The 14762-nt window shown below is 35.4% G+C and overlaps 1 protein-coding gene across 1 annotated transcript in view; it reads left to right on the top strand.

Moving 5' to 3' along the window:
• LOC149770174 (peptidylprolyl isomerase domain and WD repeat-containing protein 1-like) overlaps nt 1-9668 on the top strand; it is a 58016-nt gene extending 48348 nt beyond the window's left edge. The window contains exons 14-17 of the mRNA XM_089949288.1: nt 2763-2845; nt 5051-5163; nt 8645-8796; nt 9397-9668. Of these exons, the coding sequence (XP_089805414.1) occupies nt 2763-2845; nt 5051-5163; nt 8645-8796; nt 9397-9540 (492 nt within the window). The 3' untranslated portion in view covers nt 9541-9668. The remainder of the gene's footprint in view (nt 1-2762; nt 2846-5050; nt 5164-8644; nt 8797-9396) is intronic.
• The last annotated feature ends 5094 nt before the right edge of the window (nt 9669-14762 follow it).

Raw genomic sequence — 14762 nt, 5'->3', positions numbered from 1 at the left:
TACTTGAAAATAGTTTTTACCTTGAAAAGTAATTGAAACTAAACCTTGGTCCTTCAAAAATATAAAATTCTCATGTCCTCGTGAAGTGTGTCGGAGAGAGAAGGTGGGCTCCATAAACTCCAATCGCTACCGAATATTCAGGAGGCTGCATGAACACCTGCTAAAGAATAAACACATATATGTGGCAACGAGAATGTGGAAGATTTATATGGGTATTTTTCTGCGAGAACTTACCCATTTCACATGGAGCAAAATGCCTGGGAAGTGTGTGTGTTCAACCACAATTGGTGTCAAAAACAAGAATACAAGACTTGATAATTAATTTCCTATACACTTGAGAGTGAAATAATTGTGAATTATACCTCCATAATGAAACATTCTACAAATCTGCCGTATAAAGATCTGAATTCATTTGTTTTTCTTAGAAGTAAAGTGTTGTTATTCTCCTAAGTTTTGTTGGTGTTTTTATTCATTATTATAAAGACTCAAGCCCATTGCACAAATATTAGGAAGCCAGTTGTCAGGAAATGACAACATTCTCACTAATCCTTTAAGTGGCCATTGATGTATATACCTAAAGTGCACTGGGTGTTGAGGTCCTTGAAAAAGTTGGATAAAGTCCTTGAAAAGTCCTTGAATTTTGTCACAACAAAGGTGTGTGAACCCTGATTCACCTCTCAAGCCATTGCTTCGTGACTGAAATGGGTGATAGGCCTGGCATACTTGGAGGTCTCAAAGTAGTTGCCTAATAAAGAATACTGCTCATGGGATTGGAGTGATCTCTGCAACCCTTGCATTTCAATATAATAGTTCAAATCCGAGTTTTAGTAGAAGCTGTTGACTGGCATGCAGAGTCAACCTTCTTGAGTTTTTATCCCAGAGATTTAGGTTCACAGAGGTAAACCTTGAATCTGGTAGGTCCAGTGGCAGCAACCCGAATGAATGACCATCAGACCCAAGTCAAATAACCAAGACAGACTATCAGCTTTGCTGGATTTGCCTGTCAAATTTTGTAAGAAGATTTCATTCATCATCTTTACCATATGTTGGGGTCACACATCAAGTGACCCTAGGCTGTGTTGCTTGTGTAATTAGGAGAACGGGTTATAATTTCATGTGGAATCCCTAGAAGGATACCTGAGGTAGAGGTCAGATGCTAAGCATGCGATCCTATCGCCTATTCTCCTAAAGTAATTTGATTGAGGGATGTATTAGATGGAGATAGCAGACTTATAAGTAAATTATGTTTCTCAGAGAATACTTACCCAATCACATTATTTAAAAAGTCTCCCAACCACACTGCCATACAAGTATCCTCTATATTGTGTGGCTCATCTAAAAACTAGTGACACCTGGCAGTGGCAAGACAAGGTAATAGGCAAGAGTTATTTCCATATATATGTGTGTGTGTGTGTGTGTGTGTGTGTGTGTGTGTGTGTTAGAAAAAGACAATTTTTGTCCTTTAGTAGGGCTGGATTCACATGATAACAGGAAAATATTCCTAAAGTAATGTGATTGGGTAAGTGATCTTGGAGAAACGTAATTTACTTTAAAATTTGCTTTCTATAATGAAGGCAGTAATTAGAAGTAAATTTTTTACTATTAATGTCTCTAATACATCTGACTTTTTCTGTATTCAGTAATAATGTCAAATTTTATTTCTATTTCCCATTATTTTTTTTTAAAAACCCATGCTCAGTTTCAAAGTTACATTACTGCATAATGATGTGAACAATGAATCCTAATCCTAATCAAGAAAAGCGGTACCCAGAGTGGCTGAGTGGTCTAAAGCACTCGCTGTTACGGATCAGATGCCATCTCACCTCTGCCTGCGTGGGTTTGAGTCTCGGGCTCGGTCAATGCTTTTTCATGAAAAAATGTGTTGAAAAATGTCATTAAATCCCATAACAATCACGAAAGGTGCTTTGTATTTAAAAATGACTAGTATGTTTCCATTATCTTCAGAATAATTTGTATGTTGATAATCGGGGAAAAATACGAAAGTCTCAAGATAAGAAAAACTAAATAAATAATTTCAGTTTTTACTTCTGCAAACAAGACCCCACCCAATACAATCTGATCAAGTGCTGTTGCTGTTGTAGGGTTTAACACCATTTTTCAGCACAAGATAGGCTATATATAGCAGCCAGTATTAATGGTGGAGGAAGAACCCAGAAGGAACCACTGACCCACGGGAAGCTACTGGCAAGCTTTCTCACATACACACATTGGCCGAACCTGAGCCTTGAACCCACGCAGACGGCAGTGAGATGGCAGTGATCCGTAATGGTGAGCGCTTTAGACCACTCAGCCACTCGGGGCCCTTTGATCAAGTGCAGTTTTATTTTCGCCACTTTCAAGATATATGATGAAATTGTTTGTGATTAGAATTCCAATTAGTAAATGTTTGCATTATAAATCAATAATAATGATAAAAATGACAATAACAGCAAGTCATCATCAAATGATGATGATGGTAATGATTGTAGTTGTTATTATTATTATTGTGAAACTCACTTTTTCCAAGCACATGTTTGAATTTGACAAAAATTGGAATATAGTCATATGCTCCAGATGTTACAGTAATATATGGCAAGAGGGGTGGGTTAAAATGTTTAAGATATACGTTTTACAAAATATTAAATAATCAGTTCATCAGATAATAACTGTTGTTCTTCTCACTTGTCCAATACATTTTTAGAACATCACTTTTAATGGGTACCATAATTCCATTATTTTGCTGACTTTCCATTATTTTGCAGGATTCTTCATACATCCGAGTTTCAGAAAGTTGTGTTATGCACACAACAATGGGAGATATTCACTGCAAACTGTTTCCCAAAGAGTAAGTTTATTTTAACAACGAAAAATATGGTGCAAGTTCAAAATTACTGAAACTAAGCTTCAATTGTGTGAGAAACAATGAGCATGGTAAACAAGCAGTATTATAATATGTGTTATTTCATTTGATTAGCAAAGGTGCTCCCACGACACATGCTCATGTGATTTACACAAAATTTGCACGTTTGCACTCTTGGAAAGCGATGATGCATGAGAACTCCCACTTATTAATTTCAAGTCATACATATGAAAATGTACTCTGCGGCATACATGACTTTATTCAGCCATTCCCCTTTAAAGTGATTGTAGAAATGGTAAAAATATTGTAGCACTTGTCGTGATGTGTATTTGTCATAACTGTTCACACATCTGGTTTCTTCAGCCTAACATGAATGGTTGTTTAACCAAATTTGATTGGCAAATTGGGCTTCATAACAAGCATTGTGTTGGAGTTCAATCCTTGTATCAAGGAAGTTTTACAAATTCATGTTTATAATACGGGTTATCTGTAAGGCCTAAAATGGCCGACTCCCAGCATTGTTTATTTTTAGATGTAATCCAAGTTTTCTCTGACCCATCCCATTCTATTTTTTATATTTGGACATTTATTTTGAGATTTAGGGTCAGAGTCATTTGCCTATCAAAATAAACTGGGAGGCAGCACAGATTGAAGTGAATGATTAAACCTTCCAAGTTTTCAGCATTCTTAATACATAAATGAATACAGTCCTTTCTTGAATGACCACCTGACCAGCTGCCAGTTGCATTATGTGGCCAGAATCCATTGGCATAGAGGAGTTCTTGTTCCAATGTACCCCTCTAGAATGGCCACCCCTCTAATACAGCCACTAATCAGCACATTAGAAAAAATGACAAATTTACACCTTATAAGCTGACACATAATAGTCTAAACAGATGGAAATCTCTAGAATATTTGTTTGTTTTTAAATTCAACGCATTGACTTTTATTCCCACATGCTAGTTTAAAGTACCTAACTTTAATATGTACACCAAGGAAAGTAAATTACTGGGGTGTGTTCCTTAAGCTTTGTAACTACTTAATAATTACTGGCGATTATAACCAAAGATAATGATAAAGATGACGAAAAAGCTAACAGCTGAGAAGCTCCTTGTTGTTAGCTTAAACTTGAATTATGTCCAGTTACCATCAAATAAAGATGGTATATTATCTGTTTTGACTTTTCTCAGAACTTATATTTGAAAGATTACCAGACAAAAACCAGCTGCTCAAATGACAAACTCACATCCATTATAAACAGCATTTTTGTGATAACTATAAATTAGTTGGAATAGTTGTCAGTGAGGAAAAGTGCAAAACTTTCATCTGTCATTTTAAAAGGAAAAGTTAAAGCATTTAAATTTAAGGAAAAATGGAGTCCTTTGGTCACTGCTGAGAAATTTTATACTAGAAAGATGAGAGTGGAATGGTGAGAGAATGATGTTTACATGCAGATGTTTTTGTCCTGATTTTATTTGATAAGGTTTTTCACAAGATTTTCATGTTGATTAATTCATCATCTTGATTTTATAACATACATGTGATTTTTAAATGAAACTACTAAACATTTTATATTTAGTTAAACTTTTCCTACTTTATTTGTAATTATTACTCACATCTGTATGATCCCACTCTTGAAAGGCCACCAGTTATAAAGCCACTTTCATAGTGAAGAGTGGGTTGCCTTATAAGGGGGACCACTGTACTTAAAATGATATTATGGTTGCTTTAAGACATTTTGTGGAAGTTGTTGAGTGCCCTTTAATCTTAAAGAAATTATACTTCTTCCCTACTTTTAGTACAATGTGGAGTACACAGAATATACATTAACACCATGTAGTTATACATTAACACCATGTAGTTGGCTAATTGTTCATCTTAAATTACAAAGGCATCCCACCCAGTCACATTAACCAGGCCACCCAGTCCTAACACTAACCGCTTAATGCTGAGCACCTAGCAAGGCGGCTGTTAGTACCATTTTTATCAGTCCTTGGAATGACTTGGCCTGGGTTCAAACCTGCGACCTACCGCTTCCAAGGTGGACACTTTAATCACTAGGCCACTGGAGCGGTCTTTTAATAATTGTGAAAATATTTGTATGGTATTGAATTAAATGCCTGTGTTGAAGAAAGTTGTTTTTTGCCTATGTACTTCTTCATTTAATTTGCCACATTTCGGTCATTTCAGGTGCCCCAAGTCAGTGGAAAATTTCTGCATTCACAGTAAAAATGGTTATTACAATGGTAACATCTTTCACAGAGTTATCAAAGGATTCATGATTCAAACAGGAGATCCCTTAGGTAAGTCAGTATCAGATGTAGTGTGTGACCAATAGAGCTAAAGTGATACATTGATAACTATCATACTTATCGATATTTGTTAAGGTAATATTGTCAATTCCATATATGGATATACATAATACATCATTCGAACTAAATAGAATAATCTAATTTTGTAAAAGTTACAAGTAGCTGAAGTTTTGGGATTTACATGCCAAGTTAAGGCTTTCATTTAATATCATGCTTTTGTTTTGTTTGTGGGTTTTTTGGGGTTTTTTTTTAGATAAGCTATTAGAACTAGGAATTTTGCTTATATATTTTTAAGTCATGAGACTAATTAAGGAAATTTATGATGATGCGTACAACCAGAGAGAATCTTTGACCTTTTTGGAGAATGCAATTTATGGAAGGAAGTTGGACCCTCTCTTTTATCTTTTATCTTGTATGCCATTTACAGAATTTTAACATCTTTACCTTTTATCATTTATTTTGCAGTATGTCATGTTTATATTTATTTGGAAGGGCTTTTATTTATATATTTTATTGCAGTCAGGTTTTATTTACATTTTTATAAACTTATAATAAGCACTATATAGGCAGGGTTGTAATAATATGATGTACACACACACACACACATGGATGCATGCATGCATGCATACACACATACATACATACATACATACATACATACATACATACATAGTCAATCTCATCAGAAGTTATGTATAATAGAAATTAGCACCAAGTCACTATCATAATTTGTCTTGTAATTGTACAGCATAAGGTAAGTGTTGTATGTCTTGTTATGGGATATTGAGCACAAGTGAAGTATCATTATGTCTTGTAATGGTACAGTTAGCACAGCATTTCATATTCTGCAATGAGACAGTACAAGATAAGTTTTATAATGTCTTGTAATGGAACAATTTGCACATGTTGTGATATGTTTTGAAGTGGAACAGTAAGCACAAGGTAAGTGTCATGATATGTATTGTAATGAGACATTTCTATTGCAATACATATTGAGAAGTCATTGGGAAGACACAGTTGCAATTAGGAGGCTTGAATGTAACTGGAATACATAATGATGCTCTGTGTACATTTCTTACAGGTGATAGAGGTCTATGAACATCGACCACTTCATAGGCAATAGCACAAGATAGCAATGAAGATTCAGATTTGGTTAACTGTGGGGTGAGGGGGGATGGAGGTGTGTTGCTATAGCAAATGTTTTTGATACATGAGAATTATGATCTTGATTGTTCCACACAAATATTCATCTAATGGATTTTAATGTTTCTGAACATTTGATCTGTAGTGGTCAATTAAGATCACGTGGTGATGACAGACTAAACATAGATCCAGTTGACATCAGTATTTGCAAATTCATTTATCAGTAAAGATGGAGTTGCTTCCCTTTTTATGGTCAGAATGCTTGTATTATGTAAGCAGACACTAATCAACTAAAGTTTCATAGCTAGAATTACAGTCAGAACTTGCTACAGATAGAGCCATTGATATATTTGCACTGGTTAATGGCTCAAGATAGCATTTTTAAATGTCAGTTTGTTGATATCACATGGCTAAAGCTGTATACAACCCTATATTGATTGTACTTACGGAAACAGGTGACACAAGACATTTACACTGTCCCAGAAGAGACATTACATCTAGATCTGAACAAATATTGACTGAAAAGACAGAGAAATATGTGTGCATATTATTACAATATTAGTCTTGAATGTATCACTTAACTCCGAAGTTTGAAGAATAATTCAAAGATTGCCCAAAGGCAACAAGTTATGAGTTGTCCACAGAGTGTGATTTTAACAAGAAATGAAGATAACCCTACACATGGATGTTCCTGCGATATTGGTACCTTTCACATGCTGTAATCTGCAGAATGAATGAATCAGTTCATCAGCTTGTTTTTTCATGCCAAAAAACTCCAGTTTTCAGTAGTCTAAAAATTCAACTCTGCTGCTGAGTAAATACTTAATTAGGCTTTCATGGAAACATTCATGGGCATTGCTGTGACAGTCATTTGACTACTGGTAATCATGTTTGAATAGATGAGGGCATATCACATTTATGATGATTACAATGAAACCAAATTAAAAAGTAAAATTAAAAATTGAATTTCACTTGACATAACTCCTTTAGATGGTATTTATTTCTTGCACTATTGCCACAAGCATGTATTTTCCAACATTTTCATTGATTGTTATTTTAAAGAATATTGTGTTATTTATTGAGAAAAGATGTGTTAGAAAATTCTTACAAAATATAAGAAATTGTATTAAATTTACCAAATATCATGATGTTGATTTCAAATTAGCATCCACAAAACACTTTCCTGTTTTTATCACAATTTAAAAGAGAAAGCAAATCAGTTTTATGCTTTTTAATATAAAAAGAAAGGAAATCCACATCTATTATAAGTGGGTTTGTGACTTGTCAGGGCATGGTAAAATCAATATTCAGATTAACTGGGTTTTAGGATATCCAGACCTGGTTCCAAGTCTGTGATCGTCTTGTAATCCTTGATGCATATAGAGTACGTTTAGAATCTGTGATACAGGGTAAACTTCCCAAGAGATAAAATGGTACATTAGATTCTCTGGAAAGAACCATTATTTTAGGAAACAATCAAAGTGAGCTGGATATAGGTCCATAAACTTAAAACAGTTTGATAAACAACTTTAGGTTGTTCAAAATCTTAATATTCAGGGAATGTACATATGGTTTTGGATAAATCAGTATTCAGTTAAATGTGGTCTGGATCAACAAATTTTGATTATTTTTAGGTTAGGTTTTGTTGGGGATGCTGGTAGACATATGTAAAATAACAGAGAAAGGCTAATGCCCAATAAGTGAGAAAGACGTGTACATACTGTTCTGCTGCTAATTATAGCTACTGGTCATAGACCAGAAGAGATTTTGGGATGGCCTGATCTCTGACATCTTTTGTCGGTGTGTCCATTGACTCAAGCTTCATGGTATTCCTTCTAAACTACATTATGATTTTTGAATGACTGCTTTGAAACTTTACACACACATTCATCCATGGTCTAGTTAGTCCTTAATGAAAATGTTGATGCTTAGACATCCAAGATGGCTGCCACAGGTGCCATCTTGAAAATCTTGTCACTGATCATCCTGAGTGGATGTTCATATCAACATGCTTCTGTTCTTGCAACCTGTCTTTACTAGTTGCCAAGAAGGAACAAATTTGGGTGTTTAAGGAATATGGCTGTGTGATAATATACCATATGTACTCACTTAGATGTACAGCCCAACTGCAAACTATTAAAGACCCTGATCTGCCATTGAATAATGTACAAGCATATCAGGGTCAGGTACCATTGAAATTTGTCATTTGTTTTGTATTATTGAATTGTTTTTCTTTTATTCTTTGGCTAGAGTTGTATTTTGAGAGTAACATTCAGCAAAAGCAACAGTGGACAGTCTTTATGTTTTCTCTTGTTTTATATTTTGCCAGGTAATGGTACTGGAGGAGAGTCAATCTGGGGTGGGGAGTTTGAGGACGAATTTCATCCCAGTCTGAAGCATGACAGACCATATACCCTCAGTATGGCCAATGCTGGCCCAAACACCAATGGTTCACAGTTCTTCATCACAGTTGTACCCACTGTAAGCCTGCTTTCCGTTAGAGAAAGTTTCTTTGTCTTGTTTTTTCACATTTGTACATATTATTTTAACATACCATTAGAAATGAATGCCTTCACTGTTTTAAATCACTCGTAGCAAAATCTTTGACATATTTCATCTTTCAAACTGTTAGGCTAAGAGCTTACTGACATCATAAGAAAACCGTGCCAATCTGCCATTAAATGTGACCATAGTACATTTGTAAAAGAAGTAAATCCTTGGAACATTTCTTTCCAAAAACAGCATTTTCCTTTCATTTTTATGGATTTATCTTCTCGAAGATTTTAGAAATCGATCCCTTTATATTTTTAGAACTTTTAATAAGCACTGTATAGCCAGGATTGTGCTGACATGCTGTTCAATTATATAAATATATACAGGTGAATCCCTCTGTAACATGATTTGTTGTAACATGAAGTTGGATATAACAGGTTCCATCATAGCTTCTGAATTTTTTAGACACTGCTCTAGACATCAGTCAAGCTGACTGACATAAAATTAATTCATTTAGTTTTGTTTCTGGTATATTTTAAGGCAATTTTTTCGTCTTAGGTGTTATATATTTTTGTGTTCTCCTTGCAGCCCTGGTTAGATAATAAGCACACAGTGTTTGGGCGTGTGACCAAAGGAATGGAGGTGGTGCAGAATATAAGTGTGGTTAAAACCAATCCAAAAACAGACAAACCACATGATGATATTAGAATCATCAACATTACATTGAAGTGACAACAGTTAACTGACTAGCTCTGTCGCATTGAGGTGAAAGGGTCATCAGTCTGGCTGATCATGTGTGAACTTTTTTAGTAATGACAAAAAATACTGAGCCTTAGGTTAATAAAACTTAAACTCAGTAATAGAGTCTATTGACTTATTCAGCATTTGACCAAAATATAAGAAAAGTAATATAAAACAGTATATTGCTATGAAAAATACTTGACAGAGTTATTTAAAGTCAAAATTTTTATTCAGAGTACAGTCTCCTACTCAAATTTTCTGTTGACCAGGATTGATTTCTGAAGTCCTGAAACAGTTTGATTGATATGGCCTTTGGACCACTCTGTCATGTTTATATAATTTTGAAGAGTTAGATTGAAATTAGTTGTTTGAAAAATTATATTTTGCATCTTCTTCAAATACATTACCCAGTCATAATACCTTAGGAGTTTGACCACTACGTTGCAGATCAAGCCCTTGGATAAAGTGCTAGATTCCAGCCATGCCTCATTTACTACCTCTACTTGTGCTACGTTTTTGGAGACCTCAAAAAGCTGTTTTCTTTTTGTTTTTCATGCTTAAAGAGGTTTTGAAGAGTTTTCTGACACAGGGAAGTATACTTCATCATTATTTCTATCCATTTCTCATGTTATTCTTTGATAAAGTTCCTTATCTGCCAGCTGTCTCAATTTGTCTGAGAACATCCCAGATTCACATGGCAGGAAAAAAAAGGTAAAATTATACCAAAAAACATTTTTGCACATTCTTTGTTTGATGAGTAATTTTGTATCACTTTCGGACAAATTCTGGAGTTTGTTTCGTCAAAACCAGTATCAACAGATGCCATTATGAAGTTGATTTGAAACATGTATTGGTTTGCTCTGTCTTTAGTTCATTATAATGAATACATTTTTTTAATAAGAAACATAATCTGGACAATGAACAATCACTTAAATTCCACTACAGAAAGAAATACACTGAGGAATTTCCATTCATTTTGTCCAGTTCAAAGGATGATATTTTACTATGTCATTCTCCATCTCAAGACTGACCCATGAAACCCTGTCCCGTATTCAGTTTTTATTTAGTTGGCAGGTCTAAGTTTTCACTTGAAGGTCATCTTGCAACATACTTGTTGATGCCATTTTGGTTACCTGCCAAATGGTTAGTAGTGCACTTATTCACATATCTTGTACTCGACCCAGTTTATGCATTATGTTACTTAATTGTCTGGTATTATATATGAATGGTTGTTCAAGAAATTATTGTAGACATTTGTGCTGGTTATTATTGTCATCTTCACATGATGTTTTACTGATTTCACCTGTATTTCTCATTGTGCTCTGTGTACAGTGGTCCACTCTTATAAATCTTCCCCTTTTGCAGCAGGAAAGTGGCCTTAGTTGAGGTTGGCCTGTTTAGATGTGGAAAACACATTTGTGAGTAATAATTACATATAAAATTTGAAAGATGAAGCTAATTTTTAAATATTTAATGTTTTCAATTAAAAATCACAGGCATGTTATGGCATGAAACTTGTATTCTTATTAATAAAAAAATATTTATGAATAATTCCTATTTGACAGTGATTTTTTACTTTTCAATCACATACAGTGGATTCTGGTTAATTGGGACACATTAGGACCAGAACAATTTGGCCCAATTAAGCGGCTGACCCAATTATGCGAAGTAAGTACACAAAGGAAAACTTATACTGTACATGTACCATATAAAAATGTAAAAAGCGAAACACAAACTATCATTTACTGAGCAACAAAAACACTATAATACATGTAATGTAAATTGATCCTGGAAACAAATGGCATAGATCAGAGAAAATTATTTAAGCTAAAACAATTTCAATTTAATGTTCTTAACAGTTAATGATGTTTGATGAATTTAACAAGTGTCCCATGCCGTATTCCCTTAATTGACTGTAGCTGAATGAATTCAGCGCATGTATCTAGTGCAGATATTGGGCTGCATTAACTGCCTTCCTGCATGAAGTAGTGTCATAATTCAGCAATCATTTTTCTGGCGTCTGGTTAGTCACATGTCTTGGCTCTAGTGTGTTATCATCCTCACATTTCTGGTCCTCTGACGTCTTTTGGTGTTTTGCTGCAATTCGTTTAACAATTTTGTCCTCACAATCTTCATATTCATCGCAGCATTGAAGATTGTTATTAATGCATGGAAATTATTAGAAGTTTGTGATGTGCTTTACTTCCAAAACTATATGATTTTCACTATCTATCATATCCAAGCCTGAATGCTTAAAACCACAGTGAGAAAAGCAGTTCTGAGTGGTCTTATGCTTATTTCTCACCAGCTATCAGCGACAAACTGTATTGCTTGTAAAATGTTAATCCTTGCACTGATCTCCTTGGCTGTTGAAGATTATGTCAGTAGGTTTTCTTCAGTTGATTCAAGAATGTAGTTTAGCAACTTTGCACGATTCAGTCTTCAAATTTTTTATGTTTCCCATGTCCATTGGTTGCATGAAGGATGTAGTGATGGGAGGCAAAAATTCCAGATGTCAAACAAACAAAATGAGGGTGTGCTGCACAGTTGTCAAGTAACAGCAAAGTATTTCTTGAATTCCATTGTAGTTCCACGTCCCAACTCATTAGCCATTTCTTAAAAATGTCAGAAGTCATCCATGCAATTTTGTTAGCAAGGTACACAACTGGTAAACTGTCTATTCTAAGCCCCTTAAAGCATCGAGGCTTTGTGCTTTTCCCAATAACCAACAGCTTTTGTTTATCAGTTCCTGACATTTTTGAACAGCATAACACAGTTATGCGATCCATTACTTTCTTTGATCCTGACAATGCTACATGTTTGTATGTCAGGGAACCGTCTGGTATGGCATGATAAAACAGGCCTGTTTCATCAGTATTGTAGATGTCATCTGCACAAAATTTCGGAAGCAAGTCAGGCAGTTTTGTTAATTTCCATTGTTCAGCACTTACAGCATCAGCACTGTCCTTCTTGCCATGTGCTTTCTTGAATTTAATGTCATGCCTAGATTTCCATTGAGACAACCAACCATCTGTTGGTTTAAAATTGTTTTGAGCCAGCTTTTTAGTTAACTCCTCTGTCTTTTCAACATTGGACCACTGACATGTACACCTCATCCAGTTACAATAGAGAACCACTGATTGAGGGCCTCTTCAACGTCTGGATCCTTGCCTTCAGAGTTCCGTTTTTGGGTTGTTCCATGATGTCCTTTGCATAAATCCCATTCCTCTTTTAGTTTATCTTGCTGCTGTATCATGCATGCAATTGTAGATTTTGGCACTCCAGTTATCTCCGTCAGTTGGCGATGACTGGTGTTAGGCGGTTGGCTTTTAATTTGGTCAAGTAAGGCAGTTTTGTTTGCTAATGTCACATCTTTCAGTGGCATCTTGGAAAGGGTCTGATATTTTCCAGATAAAAGTGCATTGCTGATTGAATCAGCGATGAACACTGTAATAGATATCACGCCACTGCATTAATGACCATCATGCAACACACCACAAGCGTGCCATCTAGCAGTACCTGTCCCGATTAAGTGGCATGTTGTCCCAAATTAGCGAAGCAAATTCTGCTTATTTTTTCCATCTGTTTTTATTCTTTAGGATTTGTTCCAAATAAGCGGCTGCCACAATTAACCAGTGGCCTAATTAACCAGTGGCCCAGTTAACCAGATTCAAGTGTATACGAACAATCAGTAAAGCAAACCTGGAGCTTTTGTCCTCACTCTAAAGACTTTATCAGCAGACTGACTTAATCTCTACTGATTGTTAACATCACTCAATGTCAGTAAAGATTAAATCAGTCTGCTGATGAAGTCCTTAGCATGAGGATGAAAGCTTAGCTTTCTCGATATTGTTTGTGTCTTTGATAGAAAAGTTAAAAATCATTGTCAGATAATGAATAATAACACTACACAGTTATGCTTTCAGCAAAGTATTTATGAATAATCAATAATATTGGAGCAAACCCACCAACTTGTTAGTAAAACGAGGCTTTTAGTGTCTATCCATTCTGTCAGCAATGCTGTCAGAATGTGTAATTGATGATGCTTATTTGAATCATGCAGACATCAAACTTATCAGCAGTGAACAAAGGTCTCCCTCTGTTTTTGTTTTTTCACTTTTTCTTCAGTATTGAGAATATCTGATGACAATTTGCACATTTTGCAGCGATCCATTCCTCCGTTGGTGATTTGTAGCTATTACACAAAATGCTCAGTGTTTTCAAATGAAGTGAGCTTGTCACATGGTTGACAGATTTTAGTCAGGTACGCTTTCAAATAAATTTTTTAATCTAAGAGAGAGAGTTGTTGGTTGTTGTTGCTGTAGGGTTTAATGACATTTTTCAGCACACAATAGGCTATACATGGCAGCTAGTATAAATGGTTTAGGAAGAACCTGGGAAAATCCCAGAAAGAACCACCGATCCACAAGAAGCTACTGACAAGCTTTGTCACATATCCACATTGACTGAACCTGCAACTTGAATCGATGCAGACAGAGGTGTGATTGCAATGATCCATAATGGTCAGCGCTTTAGACCACTGGGCCGAGAGAGAGAGAGAGAGAGAGAGTAGCCATAATGGCTAATTAGTTTTTACTGGTGGCCAGTTGTCACATTGATCTGAAATGAACAATTTGGAACTTTTCAGCAGTTAATTTTAATCATGTTGATAATTCTCACTGGTAGCCAGTAATTAGCGAAGTGACAAAATGTAACATCTAAGGAAGACACAGCAGTAAGGATAATAACTTCATTTTCCATCGTGGCAGGAATCCCAGAGCCATATGAATTGCTTCACCATCCTTATTATATCCATGGCCGTCTATAGAATTTTTAATTATCAGTGGTGATGGTGCAAAATTTCCTCACCCTTGAGTATTTTGTCAGAGAAAGCAGTCTTTCCTGTGGCCCTAGTTTTTCCTACTTTTTTTATTTAATATTTTTCAATCTTTTCTTCCAAAACGGCCCAACAATTCCAACATTTTTTGCTTTCAGCATAATGTTGAAAAGTGACTGCACACTGCATGAACAGCAGACCTTTCTCTTCACAGCAGTGACTCCTATCCAGTTAGGGCTTACTTTAAGACTTATATGCCAGTTGTTCATATTTAGGTTTCAGCCATCAAGAGAGAGCTGGCAGGCCAGAGAATGTGAAGGCCCTTATAAGTATCGATGGATCAGGACCCCTTTATTTATATGCAGTAGGTGGTCTG

This window comes from Sinohyriopsis cumingii, unplaced genomic scaffold (assembly GCF_028554795.1).
Source record: "Sinohyriopsis cumingii isolate HCF-2022 unplaced genomic scaffold, ASM2855479v2 utg002552l, whole genome shotgun sequence".
Classification (NCBI taxonomy): Eukaryota; Metazoa; Mollusca; class Bivalvia; order Unionida; family Unionidae; genus Sinohyriopsis; species Sinohyriopsis cumingii.
The sequence above is the reverse complement of the archived record's forward strand: the minus strand, read 5'-3'. Positions and strand labels throughout refer to the sequence as shown.